General features: G+C 39.7%; 1 protein-coding gene across 2 annotated transcripts in view; it reads right to left on the bottom strand.

Moving 5' to 3' along the window:
* srrm4 (serine/arginine repetitive matrix 4) overlaps nucleotides 1-15,584 on the bottom strand; it is a 63,662-nt gene extending 48,078 nt beyond the window's left edge. The window contains exons 1-2 of one of the 2 annotated variants that reach the window (XM_026186072.1): nucleotides 14,734-15,584; nucleotides 12,405-12,452 (exon numbers count right to left, since the gene is read on the bottom strand). In XM_026186072.1, coding sequence (XP_026041857.1) covers nucleotides 12,405-12,452; nucleotides 14,734-14,933 — 248 coding nt within the window. In that variant the 5' untranslated portion in view covers nucleotides 14,934-15,584. The remainder of the gene's footprint in view (nucleotides 1-12,404; nucleotides 12,453-14,733) is intronic. The other variant, XM_026186074.1, reaches the window with a different exon arrangement.
* Between the last annotated feature and the right edge of the window lie 477 nt (nucleotides 15,585-16,061).

The following is a 16,061-nucleotide window of genomic DNA, read 5'->3' as shown; positions in this document are numbered from 1 at the left end:
TCAAACAAACTGAGTCACTGACTGAATGAGTCAGCATTGCATTTGCTAAATGGCATCTGCAAAGTAATTTCTGCACTCATGGTATCCAGAGCCACAGATTCTCTTACACTGACCACATTTAACAAATGTCCAATGACTGAGCATTTAACAAGGCTATTACTAAACTTAATTAAGGAAATAAATGAGCCATTCCCAAGAACCCGAGTGACTCAAATACCAATCTCATGGTGTCTGGGTAGTTTGCTGATGTCATGTAAAAATAATAACTTTCCCGAGTTATCTTCTATAGTCTGAAAATAGAAAGTTGCACGACTGACTCACCATTTGCTGAAATCATTTCAGATTGAAAGATCATTCAGTTGACGTGTGAACGAGAAAGCCAGATAAGATCTCTCTTTGTTTATGCTTGTTTTTTTGTTTGTTTTTAACTTTGCGTTGTCATTTGAAGAAATGATTAGAAGATGATGTTTTTATTCCAGAAAACAAAACTGAACTATTAAATAGTCTAAAAAAAGACGAAGGTATCCATCTATCTTTTCATCTTCCCATTTCTTTGTGAAAGACGAAGATTTTGACTCCACTCTCTTGCATGTCTCTCTTACTTCGGGAACAGCGACAAACCTGTCAGCTCCATTTGTCCTAATCAGTTCTCAGTAAGATGAGCTGGTTACTGCAATGTCAGTCAGAATAACACTCACAATAGGAAGTAGCACACTGGCAAGATAGGTTTTTGAACAAGCCCCCTCTGCACGACTTTCTACTCAGCTTCACTGTCACTCTTTGACCTTGTTACTGACCTTGACATAGTTTCTACTGCTCTGAATCAGCCTCTTGCTTTAGTATTCCTGATCTATACTTGTTCAATATGTCATTAGAGACTGTGTGCCTCTGAAATCTGCCTTGAATCTCTATAGAGCAGCTTCACACAGTGCAATGTAAAATATGCCATGAGAGCTAAAAGCCAAATGTACACTGTAACTAGCCTAGTTTTAATTTAAAACAACCAAACAAACAAACAAAAACAGCAGCAGTTTTGAATATTTGGTATATTTGATGGCTCCAGTTATCAGTTATTTCATTTGACGGCCTCGCTCCTTTTGAAGAGATAAACACATTTAAAAAAATATAATAATTACTAGTAGAAAGCTAAAGGGTGACACTTATGTCAATTTGAAGCATAGTAGTATTTTTTATTAACTGTAGATGTCTTGATGCATGCTCAATCATCCAGGTAAGTACATATCCAAAAGTTGATTCTGTTCATCTCAACGTAGCGCTTTCAGTGGGAGAAACGTTTCATCACTCATCCAAGTGACTTCTTCAGTCTCAACTGACTGCAGGTTTCCTCAAGCTTATAAACAGTACGTTTGCATAATGACTGAAACTAGCACCACTGAAGGAACAATGGGCTGGGAGGTCAGTTAGCTGAGACTGAAGAAGTCACTTGGATGAGTGATGAAACGTTTCTCCCACTAAAAACGTTACATCCAGATGAACAGAATCAACTTTTGGATATTAACTGTAGATGTTCCTGTAGCTATTCTATAGCTAATTTAACTTTGTAAAAACTTATTGTAGATGGGTGAATGGCACCCCTACCATGACCAGTTAACTTTATGATTGCTTGCTTTCTGTTAAAAAGCTCTTAAGTTTGACCCATACAGTCCTATGTAGAGGCAACTCTCCTTTGTTGGGTACTCTGACAGTGGAGGAAGGTTAAGTTAAGAAAAGGTTAAGATAACGGATAATGCGGATAATTCTCATACCTTCTATCTGTGACAGTGCTAACCTCTGAAGGGTGCTTCATTGTCTGTGACACTGTGTCCTTACACTACATTAAAATCTTCCCTAGAGGAGCTATAACTGCACTAATGACTAGCTGTTATACACTAGGAGTGTCTTAAAATCGGGAAACACTGCTATTGATCAACAATCTGGTCAATCCTGACATAAAATACAGTAATTTTACTGCTTAAAGGTGTTAAAAAATAAATTACTACTTAAAAAGAAAGCAAGCAGCAAAAATGAATCCTAGCTAATCGGCACAAAAGACTACCTTGTTTTAAAAAAAATATTATTAGTATTTTGTTATTATGGTTATATATTGAACCGTTCAATAGCATAATGAGGCTAAAGGGCTGAGAATAATAACCTGGAATCATGAGAAGTTTAGTTGTATCTTATCTTAAGGCAGACGTATTTGCTGTTTGAAAAGGTCATGTGCAAAAGCAGCTAAAAACAAACATTTCAGATGTGATGCAACTTCACAGGAATGTTTCTGAAAATGATCTACGTATAAAGCAACCCTGTCTTTCACCTTGCTGAGAAGTTTCATAGTTTTTAAACCTCTTGTCATTTTTCAAGTCACGGGGTGACACCAAAGGTGAGAGCAAGGCCGTGTGAAGGAAATAATGTGGCGAGCCAATTAATTCCTGCGCTACCATCTCTGATTGCATTTGTGACATCAACACTGCCGCAGTTTGCACCCTTAACCCTGCATCAGTTATGCAAATGGTGGCAATTTCACATGACTGGCAGACCATCTTACTGAAATGAGGATGGGCAAGCAGCAAAAATGAAAAATGGAGGAGGAGGCTGAGACATGGGAGCCACTCAGCCTTGAAATGATTTAAGTGATGAGAAGTTGACTTTGATAAGTTCGCATTTTAATAATGAATACAATGACTGCTTCGGGGCTCCAGTTACAAAGAAGTAGCGCACTCGGCACAAAAAGAAAAAGACCAATGACGCTGATGGTCAGTCCATGTGAGACGAACCTTGAGTTTGTTTCTGAATGCCTTTTGTGTGAATCTGTGTAGATCTACAGTAAATAAGAGACTCCTGGGATGTTTTTAACACCAGAGTTAAAATTGCTTCTAGAATAAAAGGGAGCTTTGGCCTGTTATCCAGGATTTTTCAGATTTTCCAAAATGGCAACTCTGGCATATGCATACATATTTAATGAGGCTTTTGCTTCAGTGCGATTTTAGAGAGAGAGCGATTTCTGCCTACCGTCATTATGAGTGATTGCACTACCTAATGGCATGTTCCAGTTGGATGTGGTAATAATCTGTCTACCCCTGAAGCACCACTGATGTTATTATGATCAGCTGTTGTATATTCAGAACCTGTCACATTATATCCTTTAGACTGAGGGTCTTGGAGTTGTGCTAAAACTGACAATTTTTTCATTATTGATCACCCTGGCCTGTGTCTGCAAATAATGTTTAAAAAAAGGGATAGAGTTGCAGTAATATTCACAGACAAATGTATTTTATTCTATTTTGTCTTTTTTCTTTGACGTGATATATTTGAGAAGCTGCAAAAAACTAATTATTCATTTTAAAATAGTTACCAGTTGATCAACTAATCAGTTGATTGACTAAATGCCTGAGCTGTGGTTTAGGGTTTGCTAATATCAGAGTATATTTAGAAAAAACACTCCATTTCCTTTCAGGTAAATTTTGGCAGTAGTGAGACTTCAACAAGAATTCTCTGGTATACTGGTGTGCATCCATGCACATCACTTGTGAATTATTTGATTAATACTAAGACGGTTTCTGGTCACACGTTTTTTGCCAGTGGTACAACTTTTTAAAAGAAAGATGTAAATAAAATACCAAAATCAGATTTAACCTCCTAGGACCTGGTGTCCACACATATGGACATCACATTTTGGGTTGTATAGACAAAAATATTACATTTTGCTCTACAAGGGCCTGATATCCACTTACGAGGACGTTATACTGCCACTGTTCTATCCAAATTTAAAGTGAATGTCCTCATATTTGGATCTCCTTTTTCTCAGAAACAAAAATTAGGTAAAAAAAAAATAAAAAATCTGGAAATTCTTTGTTTTTACATTCATCAGGTCGCAATCAGCCCAAATAGCAAAGAGAAATTAAAAATGCATGCCATGAAAGAGTTTGGGTCTTACGAGGTTTATGCACTTCCATCATAAAATATCATACATTAAATGACTAACCACTTCAAAAATAATACACCATGTGCATGGATCTATAATATGCAGACCATGTGAGCAAGCAGTTTGTGACAAACAATAGAGAGAACACTAAATACCAAATTATCACAGGATATTACAGTCACTGGGAATTCATTGTTTTCCATTTCAACTCCACTGAGTAATTACGTATTTTTAAAAAAACTGCACATGACAATAGCACTTTCACATATATTGCATTAGTAAGCCTTTGCTCACTTACACTTTACATCTGTTTTTGTTTCTCTTTATTCTGTTTGCTGCGGGCAAAGTGATTAGCAGTTAAAGTTGAAAGTTGACTCATACCTTTTACATGTCCAGGGAAATCTCTGGTTTGTGAAGATCTAATAGGCTGTAATGAGCAAGCCGTCCCTCTCTCAGTACCACGCTCATTGGTAATGAATTGCTCAAAGGAATAGGTCATCTCTTACTGTCTGTAAGATTTACTACTGTCCATTTCAACTTGAGCCAGTAGAGGACAAAGGAGCGTTTTACCCCCCTCTCTCATCGTCTATTATGAGTTTATTCAATGCTGTACATTATGTGCCTACATATAATTCAATTCCCTTTGGCCACAACTCAAGAAAGGATTTCTATTCATGGGCTGGAATATGATATTCAGTAAAATGTAATAACCTTTGCTGCTCCAGTGTCCTGAAATGGACAATCTCAAAATGTCACTCACAGAGTCTGCACTTTTATTTTCTTCCTTCTCGCAGTCTTTCTTTTGTCCTTCCCTTTCCTGCTTTTTTTCTGTTCCACCAGAAAGTCATTATATCCTTGCTTCACGCTACTGTTATATTGATTTCTATCACCTTTATTATTACAAATAATAACCATTTCTCCTTTTCATTTCTCATTTTACCCCCTTGCCTCGCTCCATCTTTCTTTCTTTTACAAACAAGTCAATTACACAAAGTGGCTGCATTCAGTGACTCTACACGGCATGTGCTTTTCACATAATGCCGTATACGTTTCGGTAATGTAAGAAACTAGAAGTTAATTTTTGCCCTATACAGCTTGATTTGCTTTGACGCTGTTGTGTACTTGCTCCTCAATGTCAACAAAGGATACAGCATCTTCTCTGAAAGCCTTTGAAACAAAGCTCAAAGTAAGTTGAGTCAAAACTTTTCTGTTTTTGTTACCACCTCAAATAGATTCAAGAGGCCAGAACATTACTGAGCCATAGATAAAGATAAGGAACATCTAATTAACTTATTAACTTTTTGTTCTTAAAAAAAAAGAGCAAATAAGCAAAAATACAAACAAAATAAAAACACATGTGATCAGACTCAAAGTAGACGTATCAACCAAAGCACTGAAAAATAATTTGCTTTTTTTAAAGGAGAATTTACAGATTTTACATTTCAGACATTTTTGTGCATTGCTTATAATTTCCCGCCTTTATGTTTCCATCTGCTACATTTATTCTTGCAGAGCCTGCACTCGGCAAACTGACAAAATCACAAGCACATACTCCAACACACATCTTGTGAACAAGCCACACAATTTACTATGTTAATGGACTTAAATGCCATGAGTCTTTCTAAATGTCAGTGCACTCGATTTTAACATAAAGTAAGTGAGGCAGGTGCAGAATGGATCCATATTACTCCAGCTCAGTGTATTTTGTGCTCGTAAGCAGTCAAATTTCTAATCAGCAAGACAGAAACTTTCAGATTTGTTTTTTTGTCTGTTATCATTATGGAATTAAATCAATTCAAGCATAAAAACTTGGGCTCAAACAAAATCAGTTCCCCCTTCTGTGCTGTTGGAGCAGCAAATTTCCCTTTACAGCATGACAGATTACAGTCTTGCCTTATGTTTTACCCATGCTTATTGAACTTCTACATCTTTGCATAGCCTTAATGAAATATCTATTGTTGTCGTTTTGTCAGCCCTGAGAGTGGGAAAGTAGGCTCTTACAATTACTTTAGAACAATTTAGAAGATGAGTGCAAACATTTTGTGTGGCTTCTGTTGCATCTTATCATTCATTCATTCATTTGGATCCACTAAATTTTAACTTAACTCTACCTTTTTTAGTATTTAGCACCATTTACAAGTAAAAATGCACTCTTGAATGTTTTATTATTGGAACAAAGATACAAATTTTTTCCTCAACAAGTATAAACACACAGGGATAACTACCCCAAAAAAAATAAATTCTAAGTATTCGTAATTAAAGAGTATTTCTGTGTCTTGTGTTGTTAAGTTTCTATTCACAGGAGTTTGCCACAATGGACAAATCTGCATATTTGATTTGACAGATTGTGATTTGTGTCTCCTGTGACTCTTAAACCAGGGATCTTGTATGTTGGTGATGAACAGATTTAAATTAAATATGTAATTTTAAAAAAACATGCTCTATGTCATCTTTTCTATGCTGTGGTGTGCTGGGGGAGCAGCACAGCAAAGAAGGACTCATCCAGGCTGGAGAAACTGATCAGGAGGGCTGGCTCTGTGGTCGGCATGAAGCTGGACACTCTGGTGACAGTGGCAGAGAAAAGGACATTAAAGAAACTGATGGACATTATGGACAATGCTGGGCATCCTCTGCACACGGCCATTAACAACCAGAAGAGTCTGTTCAGTGACAGGTTGCTTCTCCCAAAGACAAGAACTAACAGACTTAAAAACTCCTTTGTCCCACACGCCATCAGACTGTTTAACTCCTCTCTGGAGGGGAGAGGGAGGGGAAACAGGAGGACAAAGGAGGGAACAACTAAGCTGTAGTGCCTCTTCACCTCACTGTGCAATACCTTTTGTGCAATACTTTTGTAAATAGTCAACGGTGCAATAGACCTCAATACTTGAAATGTGCAATTCACTTGTATTTTTATTTTTATTCCTATTTATTCTATTTATCCCCTTCGTATATTTTATTTATATTGTCTCTGTATTTATATATATGTGTGTGTGTATAACTCTGTAACTTCTGTCGGTGCTGTGCTTTTTTGGAAATCGAATTTCCCAGAGGAACCCACCCGAGGGATTAATAAAGTTCTATCTTATCTTATTTACTGGTGAACCAGTCATTTTAGCACAAAAAAAACACTTGAATTTTGCCTTTCTAACTAAACATTTATTCCCTGAAAAACTAGAAAAACAATTCTCGACTGCATCAAATCACAATCATAAAAATGCACAATTCAGGATATGACACAGTAGCCAGCAGCTACAGGAGGGAGGGGTGTGGGTGGCATTTTCCAAGCAGAGGAGTTGCCACAGTGGGCGAACTGTGATCCCTAAAGGGAAAATTTCACAGCATCTCTGAGATGATGTAAAGGGTTAACACTCGGCTCTTTGCTTTCATCTTAAAAATGATGCTGTTGCTGTTCAGCTTTGAAGGACTTATCATGTCACTCCCCCTCCTCCCCGTGTTATATGTCAACCTCAATATGTTCCCTCATTATATACCTACATGTGTTTTCATGTGTGTGGGCACCTGGACATGCGAGTTTATTTTTTTTGAATGTTTTGTACTAATGAGGAAAGAATATATAAACACAAGTGGAAGGCCGATCAGAAATACATTTGTACTTTCTCAAGGTTTAAAGCAACTGTTAAGGTGCCGCCAAATCCTTGGCACGCCTGAACAGACCAAAGGGCCAAATCTAAACTAAATTGTCCTTCCTTGTGTTCACGGTCTTTATAACCGCTAGTTCAAGATTTTATAATTAATTCTTTAAAATTGAACTTCCTTGCTGAACAAACTTCCCGCATTCACACATTTATCTAAACTGTCTGCATCACTCTGTCACCGCTGCTGTTGCTCTTTTCAGTTTTATGTTATTTCTGTTCATGTTACAGCCACCTCTTTTATTATCTTCATGTTGCCTGTCAGGCATGGGGAGCAAGACAAAGAACAAGATGAAACAGCAATAATAACACCATATACTGATTCTGTTTAGGTATGTTCCTTTTCACTGCTAGGCTCTTGATGCCTTTGGGGGTTTGATGAACTCACTCACTACATACAATAATAATAAAAAGGCATGCGTGCATACAGTACATGTGTGTGTGTGTGTGCATGGACACAGTGCCTTGAAGGGTTCTCAGTAGCTTGATCCCCTGATTCATAAACTCGAATAAACACACAGTCTTACATCATTTCATGGAGTGTGTCTATGGGGACAAAAAATGACACATTTCCTGGACTCAAATATCAAAGGGTCTTTTGAGCTCTCTGTTCAAAGTGCTGCTTTCAACCTTTATCTCTATCATGCTTACACGATATTAAACATCTATCACAAGTTAGCACACGAGTCCAGCTGTAGTCAGGCACAATCGATAGGTGTGTCATTATAGCTAAACTCATTTCTCACCGCTGCGCTGTGCCTTTAAGTTGCCGAGATGAGGATGAAATTTGGAAATGTCAAAGTGAGCTTTAAAAGCCAGAAATATCACCTTTGAAGTAATTGTTGGGTCATTGGCATTCATCAATAACACCTTCAGACTCCCCAGTGATATATTACAGCCATTTTTTGCTGTAGGCCAGTGAATATATGTCTCATTCGACTTTTAAGGTGGCACTGTTCTGAATGCCAGTTTTTTGGGGGCCTGTTGATAAAGTGAGCAAATTCTTTCATTCCTTCAGCTTACACTCAATCCTTCACATTTATTATTAAAACAAAATATGATCTTGAAGCTTTACATTTTTTAACTCCAGACTGTACCCCGGGAGACACTCTGAAGCTTTCAGCCCAGGCTCCCTTCCTCCAATCAGGGGAGGGGATTGCGGTGAGGAACTATTCCTCGACACCAACTGAGGTGTTTTGGTGAGGTGAGGGGTGCATGACCGAAAACCTGACCTCAACCAGAATGTATCCAGCCTCAGGCCACGTCATGCCTGGAGAAGACCCTGGACAAACTAGCATGGATGGATGAATGGATGGATAGTGCAGCAGTATGTTTAAGGGATTAGACCTCTGTGGGTTATTTCCACTATGGATTTCTTATGGCCACTTAATGTAAAAATTATATCAGTAAATATTCTGTATAACTCACTACCTCCAGAAAATGCATGTGGAGGTGTATCCCTTTAAGAACTGGTGCAATTTTTTTTTAGATCCTTCTTACTTCAGAGCTACATATCTCATGATGCATCCAGGTCCAGAAGGAGAATTGCACAAAGTGGCAAGGAACTACAAACAGAAGTTGGCACTAATGCAGCTAGAAACTGTTTGCCAACCAACACTACACAAAAAAACAAGAACGCAGTGCTAACTACTCAGTGTTGATGTGGTACCTGTGTGGTGCAATAGCATTAGATGCTGCAGTACAAACAGGAGAAACATGCAGAGCTCAGTCGTCAAAAATTCGGCTTGGAACTCGTTGATAAATAAATAAACAAATAAATAAATAAAAATGAGATGAAGTCCAAACTCCAAGCCAGGAAACTCTAGAGTAAGACATCTCAACTATACAGAACTTGTATAGTTGTTGAATATTTGTTGAATATTTCCTAGTGAATAACATTGTGGTTAAATAGCAAACAGGCTTATCTATATATCTTAGGAAGGGCAGTGAGTGACTTTTTTTAACTTCTCTCCACCTTTAACAGTGTTTATCTTTTTTCTTTTGTTTTATTATCATCTAGTTATTGTCACTCATGGCCATAGTGGCTGCTGTTAAGCTTCAATTTTAATGGGCCTCAAAATGTCCTCCTTCCTGCAACTATTCTGTACTTCTCCCTCCCTAGCCCAACTCCTGCAGGCTATTATTTTCTCACAAAAGGTAACTGCATTGACACAAATCCTTTCTGAAACATTCTGTATTCCTTGAGTGAAAATAGGATGCAATAAGGCTTTCGATATGCTTTTTTCTTTTTGGTGACCTCAACTAAACAGTGCATCAGTTTATGTGGTTCAAATGGTTATTTAATTTGCTTATTCACATGAGAAATTTTTAATTCCTCTGGAATTCTTTTGATGCTTTCTAAATAGTTCAGCACTACTTGGGGAAAAGGGGAAGTTCTGTACATGTTAGTATTTATGAAACCCTTTTTAAATTCCATTGGGCAAACTCAAAAAGGCTTCTTCCTGAAGACCTCATGTTTTCATGAGATTTCTTCACCCTATTTCATAGCGAACGCAAAGCAATTCATCTGCCAGTAACACGGCCAGCACCTCCTGTCTTAAACATGAAGGTGTTATTTCTTTCCAGTCTACGGTTTTGATTTTAGAGACAGATATTTAAAAAATAGTTAATTACAGAACCGGAGAGACAATAAATCTATCATACATGCCTCTATTTATTTAAAGTTAAAACTTGCAGAATTGTAACAAATGTTCCAGCCATCTATTAAAAAGCTAAGAAGGTAGACTTTTTAGATTTGGTAACTTTTTACAGTTTTCTCACACATTTATATTTGTCATATTTTTTTTTTTTCCCCCTTGTATTTGAATCGATTAAAAATCCAATTTACCAATGAACCTTTCTGCTTTTTTTTCTCAGCCCATGACGTAAAAAGAGGCGAGAAACGCGCTGGAATAGTGCATCAAGTGTGAAGCTGCAGAAGGTAGACTGGTTCAAATGGATTTTGGAGTCAGTATCAAATGGGAATCCATTTTGGTGATAAGTCCGATTCCTGCCTGGGGAGCTGGCATCATCTCCCGCTCTCTTGTCAGCATGCTTCAGCAGCCGCATCCTGTGCTCTGAGTAATATGACACAGACACAGAGAGACCGAGTTAACACACACTGAAAAGATACTAGGAGAGGCAAGGACAGAGATACTGATGCGAGGAGAGGAAGACAAGTCGGGTAAAGATACTCTGCAATGAGGAGAGCGGAAGAACAGACACAGATGTACAACGGCAGACAAACCCCTCGTCCGTCACTAAATCATGTTTGTCATTCTCACAGAGAGAAGAAGAAAGAGAGTGATGCCTCGTCCCAAGGGGAGCTGTGACTGTTACTCCTTGATGTTTTCCAGACTCTACAGTATATCCTGTATTTATTCATGCTCCCTCTCTGAGCATTATTATTCCTGTATTTGCTTAAATGGGCGTGGATGCTGTAAGCATTCTTGCCATAGCAATTTAAATCTAAGACATTTTCTTTAGCAAATTGTGCAATTCCAACAGCCAGGAGGTGGACACGCAAACATGAAAAACTCTGAGAGGCTACAAGCCGTCAGACAATCACATGCTATGAACAAACCGCCACTTAATCAAAACAATTTTGAAGAGAAAACAATGACAAACAATATAATTATAACCCGAACTGCCACTTTATTACAGACAACAGAACGAGCCCACATACTTTAACTCTGCATGTGAACTAGACCGGTGAATCTGTTGAACGAATATCAATTGTTATCTTGTAAATATGCCTGTATCAATCAGGTGTGCAAGAAATTACAGTGCTGGAATTACAAGCATATAAGTTTGTAAACTGCAGTCAGTTTGGTCTAATGATCACATCCAGCCACAGACCAACTTTTCATTTTGCAGTTAAATTGCAGTCCACACAATGGCAGAGGTAGACTTATCATATTTCACCAAATCTGGAAATGCAACCTATTGACAATGAGAAAATGTGCATTTTGTTTAAGGATTTGTATTACATTTAAGTGTTAAGTGTAATAAAACTGACCAGCAATGACACATTTTCTATTTTATGTGTTTTCCAGCTTCTTAAATTCATGGTATGGTTGTGTCATGACCAATCTGAGAGGTCAAAACCCAAGGATATGTAAATGCTACTGTTTTTCTGTCACTCAGAAACTACTGTTTCAGCCTTAGATGTAGATTTCAGACCACACCCGACCCCAGTATTAATGGCATAATAAAAACAAAACAAAACAAAAACACATTAAAGAAGCAGAAGAATTATTGAAGTATTTTAAAATCCAATATTTTGAGTTGTATTCAAACTTAAACTAAAGTTTTGAGGCTGCAGTTAGCTTGCATTGCATTCTGTTTAAAGGTGTTCCTGTTATTTTGTCCATCCTGCTGTACGTTCCCACCGGTGCTGTCAGAGTACAAGCCCCTCCAAACACCCTTTCTCTCTCTTTCTCGTTAAACCAGCATCTGCTGAGGTAAGAGGCCTGAAACCCCCAACCACACACGCATACACACAGACCCACACATACTCACACTTCACCCCCTCCCTTTCTTTGCAGTCTCTCAAGCTTGCCATCTGCCACAGAGTTGGACAAGACCCCACTAATATGGCAGCCACACGCACACACATACACACGCATTACGAGCTTCCACCCTTATTTCAAATCCTCACAACCGCTGAAAAAAACTGCAGGGACACACATGATCGCACACGTATACACACACTCGTGGTCACATGCTATACAACATTAAGTTAGGCATGCTGCATTTTTAATCAGAAGCCCCCACGAGCAACACAGCTTGCAGGGTCATAATGGTTTTGAGACAAACCCTACCCCACTGCATAGAGCTGGTGAACTCCTCCCCTCTTCTGTGTGACTGGCCTGGAGAAGAGGATAGAGGGAGGACAGAGGGACAACAGTGGACTCTAATTACTCCTCTGTGGCTATCTGGCTCCTCCAGCATTTTATTTCAGGAGTTACGGGAGACAGTGAGAGAGAAAGAGGCGAACAGAGAGGAAAGACTAGGATGCCACGAACAGACAGAGACTCGTGCCGATTGAACATGAGGCATCACCCTGTGGCTCTCCCTCAGTCTCTTCTCTTCTTTCCATCTCTGCTTGTTGTACATAATGCCCTCTCGTACTCACTGCAATTGTTCATCACCCCTCAGTTATCCACAGTGAATAATAATGTCTCCTCTTGGAGAGAAAGAGGCAGAGGAGCAAGCCTAAGGCAATGCATTCTGATGGTCTAAGCGTTCCCCAGTCACCCTGGGCAAAATCAACAGTGCGGTAGGAAGGGAGCTAGGATGTCCTGCATCCATATTCTCTGGGTGTTGCATTTGTTTGTTTTGTTTTTCTCATTATTTACAATCTGTATCACCCAAGCCAAACTGTAAATATACACAGAGACAGGGCGAGAGACAAACTCTGGACAACGGGGACGCTGCCGTTGTCTTTCACAAATAGACCCAGGCGAATTAGCAACATTATGTCTTCTCTGTGGGGACATTTGCTCTCGCCTGCCCCTGCCATGCTGCCATCATCATCACTGTCACCCGGACGGAGCCCGTGGAGGGGCAGAGCCACTTGAGGAAAGCTTCTTTCCTGGTGAAGCTAAAGTTGAATAGACAGCTGGGCCCCGCTCCAGAGTCTCCAGCTATTTCAAAAAGGCTGCTCAGTTCACAGCAGCCAGCCACAATACATTTCTTTCTTTCTTTCTTTTTATGAGAGCCCATTCAGTTTGCTTCTAATTTATTTTGCCAGGTTCCCCAAATAGACTTGAATCTGTCATCTGCACCAGGCTATGGTTGACTGACAGAAAAATTGTGACTACAATTATTTGGTTAGATTGCGGAGCTGGGGCACAGCGGAACAAATGCATATTTGATCACTTTCTTATAATAAAAAGTCTTTTTTTTATCCATATCCTACAAGCCAATAAAATCTTTTATAACCAAGCCATATGCAGTATTACGGTCCTGCTGTAATAGAAGCCATTAAGGACACATTATTTGATTCACTGTGTCTTTCGCTTGCCTGTGCCAATGTAGGATGAAATGGGCCATTCTAATCCTCATTAACATAGCTAATTTCACATAAGAGAAAGTTGATAGTGGGTGTCAAAACCATTCAAAGGTCACCCAAGCAAGCTACACCATTTGACAGATAAGTATATCCATGTGCCCGTGGCTCTCTGTATGTATGTTTGAACATTTATTCCATTTGTACGTGCCGTTTCAGTTGAAGCAGGGTAACCTCCTCTGATACATTTGAGAAATAGGCAAAGCAGACAGAACAGTGCCTGATAACATGGATAAAACTGTCAAAGCTAGCAGATGATGGTTGATCATGCAGACAGGAGCAAGGATGGGACAAAAACAAGAGAGCAGAGATATGCAGGAAAAGGGCATCAGACATTCATCCTCCCCTGAAGGCCTTAAGTGCTACAGCTAACCTTTGGTCGAAGGGATGAAAAGGGGGAAGAAAATGTCTAACATGTTGCTCCTTTAACGGAGGCTCTGGCACAGCGCCATGTCACAGGGGGACGAAAGGACAAGTCTGACATTAAAAGCACAAAAAGTGCATTCACGTGACCTTTAAAGGGGTCAGATAATTGAACATCAAACTCTTCAGGCCAGCTGTGTTTGGCTGCGTGACACATGTGTCTGCATACATTAGTGGAGAAAGATCATCCAGATGGCTGGGTGATAAATCAATAACAAAGGCATGTTTGAGCTAGGCTCTTACACGACCTCTTTATTTGCTGATTTGCTGATGTACGGATCAAAAAAATGTCTTGGCAGGTGTAATTTCGCACACATGTTGATTACACAGCTTTTTCAGCTTTCTGTATTACACATTTATCTGTATCCTTACATCAAAAAATAAATCCAGGTGCCAGGCGATTAATTAAATGTCTTTGACTGTTATATTTTTAAGGCATGCTCTTCTAGAGGAAACTGTATGAACTGGCACTTCTTGTATTTAGAAAAATATGTATATAAAATTAAAGGAAAGTGTGCATCAACTATATCAGCAATAGCTCCACAACCATGTGCTTACAAAGTTTAGGGTTAAAGAAAAATGAGAAGTTTGAGCAAGCGTCCACGTAAGCTGCTGAAGTAATATAGAAGTAAATACTGCAAACCGTAGATACTTACTCAGTCACTCTCCTACTGGCGGTGATGCTAGCCACAATGACACTCTCTGGTCTTGGGGTGGCCACAGCCTTGAAAGTCCCTTTCCAAAACTTCTCAAAGAGCTGCTTCTCTTCCAGCTGGAAGGTGGTAGTGCTTCCCTGAGATCCCAGGGACAGCGAGGCGCCACAGGGACCAAGCTGGAGTGAACGTGGGGGCTGCATTTCTGCTTCTTCGCTCCAAACTGAATCACCTTCAGTCACTCACCCGACAGTCTCCCTTCACTCTCATACAAACGTGCGCACACACGATACTGGTTGTTGCTCAGGAACTGTCCAAGTACTGAATCAAACCGAGCAGAGTGCAGCAGATGCTTTGCTCCGTCTTCTCTTCTCACAGCAGCAGGTCAATGTGTCAGCGCGTCTGTCTGCTCTTCACTCTTGAGCGGGAGCGTGCGGAGAAGGACAAAAGCTGACCCTCTCCAACTAGAGACCGGGTATTGTTCTCCCAGATGAGGAGGGGTAATGGAGATTGTGTTTCTCTCTCCGCCTCTCCTCTTCTGTCACATCTGCTGCTCTTTGGGATGGGGTCTGGGTTGGGTTTGGAAGCCAGAGCGCTCCTTTTTTTCCCTTTCGGCAGCTTCACACAAAATTAGGCATTCCTTGACAATAGATGGAGCATGCTTCAGTCGTGAGAAGTGAGAGACCTTGTGCTTTTCTTGCTGCTAGAGTGCAGCGTTTTAGTGTAGAGATAATTGTGCGCCCACGCGCACAGGCTGAGGGTTGAGCGGGTGTCGAGGCAAGTGTTGCGGCGTGTCTGAGGGCAGGCGTATCTGTAAGTTGGAGAGTGGGTATGCCAGAGTGTGTGAGTGAAAATCGAGTGAGAAGCTCAGCTGAGAGTGGGTTGTTTTGTGTCTCTCAGCATGTGACGTCAAAATTGGGGGCTGGACACTGAGTAAAGGGGACATCCTCCGTCATCCTCTCTCACTCCCTCGCTGTGGTACTCTCACTCTTCTAAACCCTTGATTAGATTCACTTTTCATTTTTTTTCTCTCTCGCTCCGTTTCTTTTAATCTTTCTGTCTCTCTGCTTGTATTTCTCCTTTCCTCTCTGTCTTCCCTCCATCTTCCTTTTCCCTGTGATTTCTATTAAATACATTTTGGGGGGTTTTAAACCTACAAGAACTAATCAGTTAGACCATAAACAGAAAATAAATCCAAAATTGTTCGTAAATAATTAAAAATGAATTATTAAGCTCATTTAGTATAGTTTTAGTCTTGGACTCCACCAGAGTAACTTTACAAATAATCCTAACGTATTTTATACTGAGCCTTGCTGTAGCCCCTGAGTTTA

This window comes from Astatotilapia calliptera, chromosome 12, assembly GCF_900246225.1.
Source record: "Astatotilapia calliptera chromosome 12, fAstCal1.2, whole genome shotgun sequence".
Classification (NCBI taxonomy): Eukaryota; Metazoa; Chordata; class Actinopteri; order Cichliformes; family Cichlidae; genus Astatotilapia; species Astatotilapia calliptera.
Note: the sequence above shows the minus strand (reverse complement) of the source record. Positions and strands in the feature narration are given on the sequence as shown.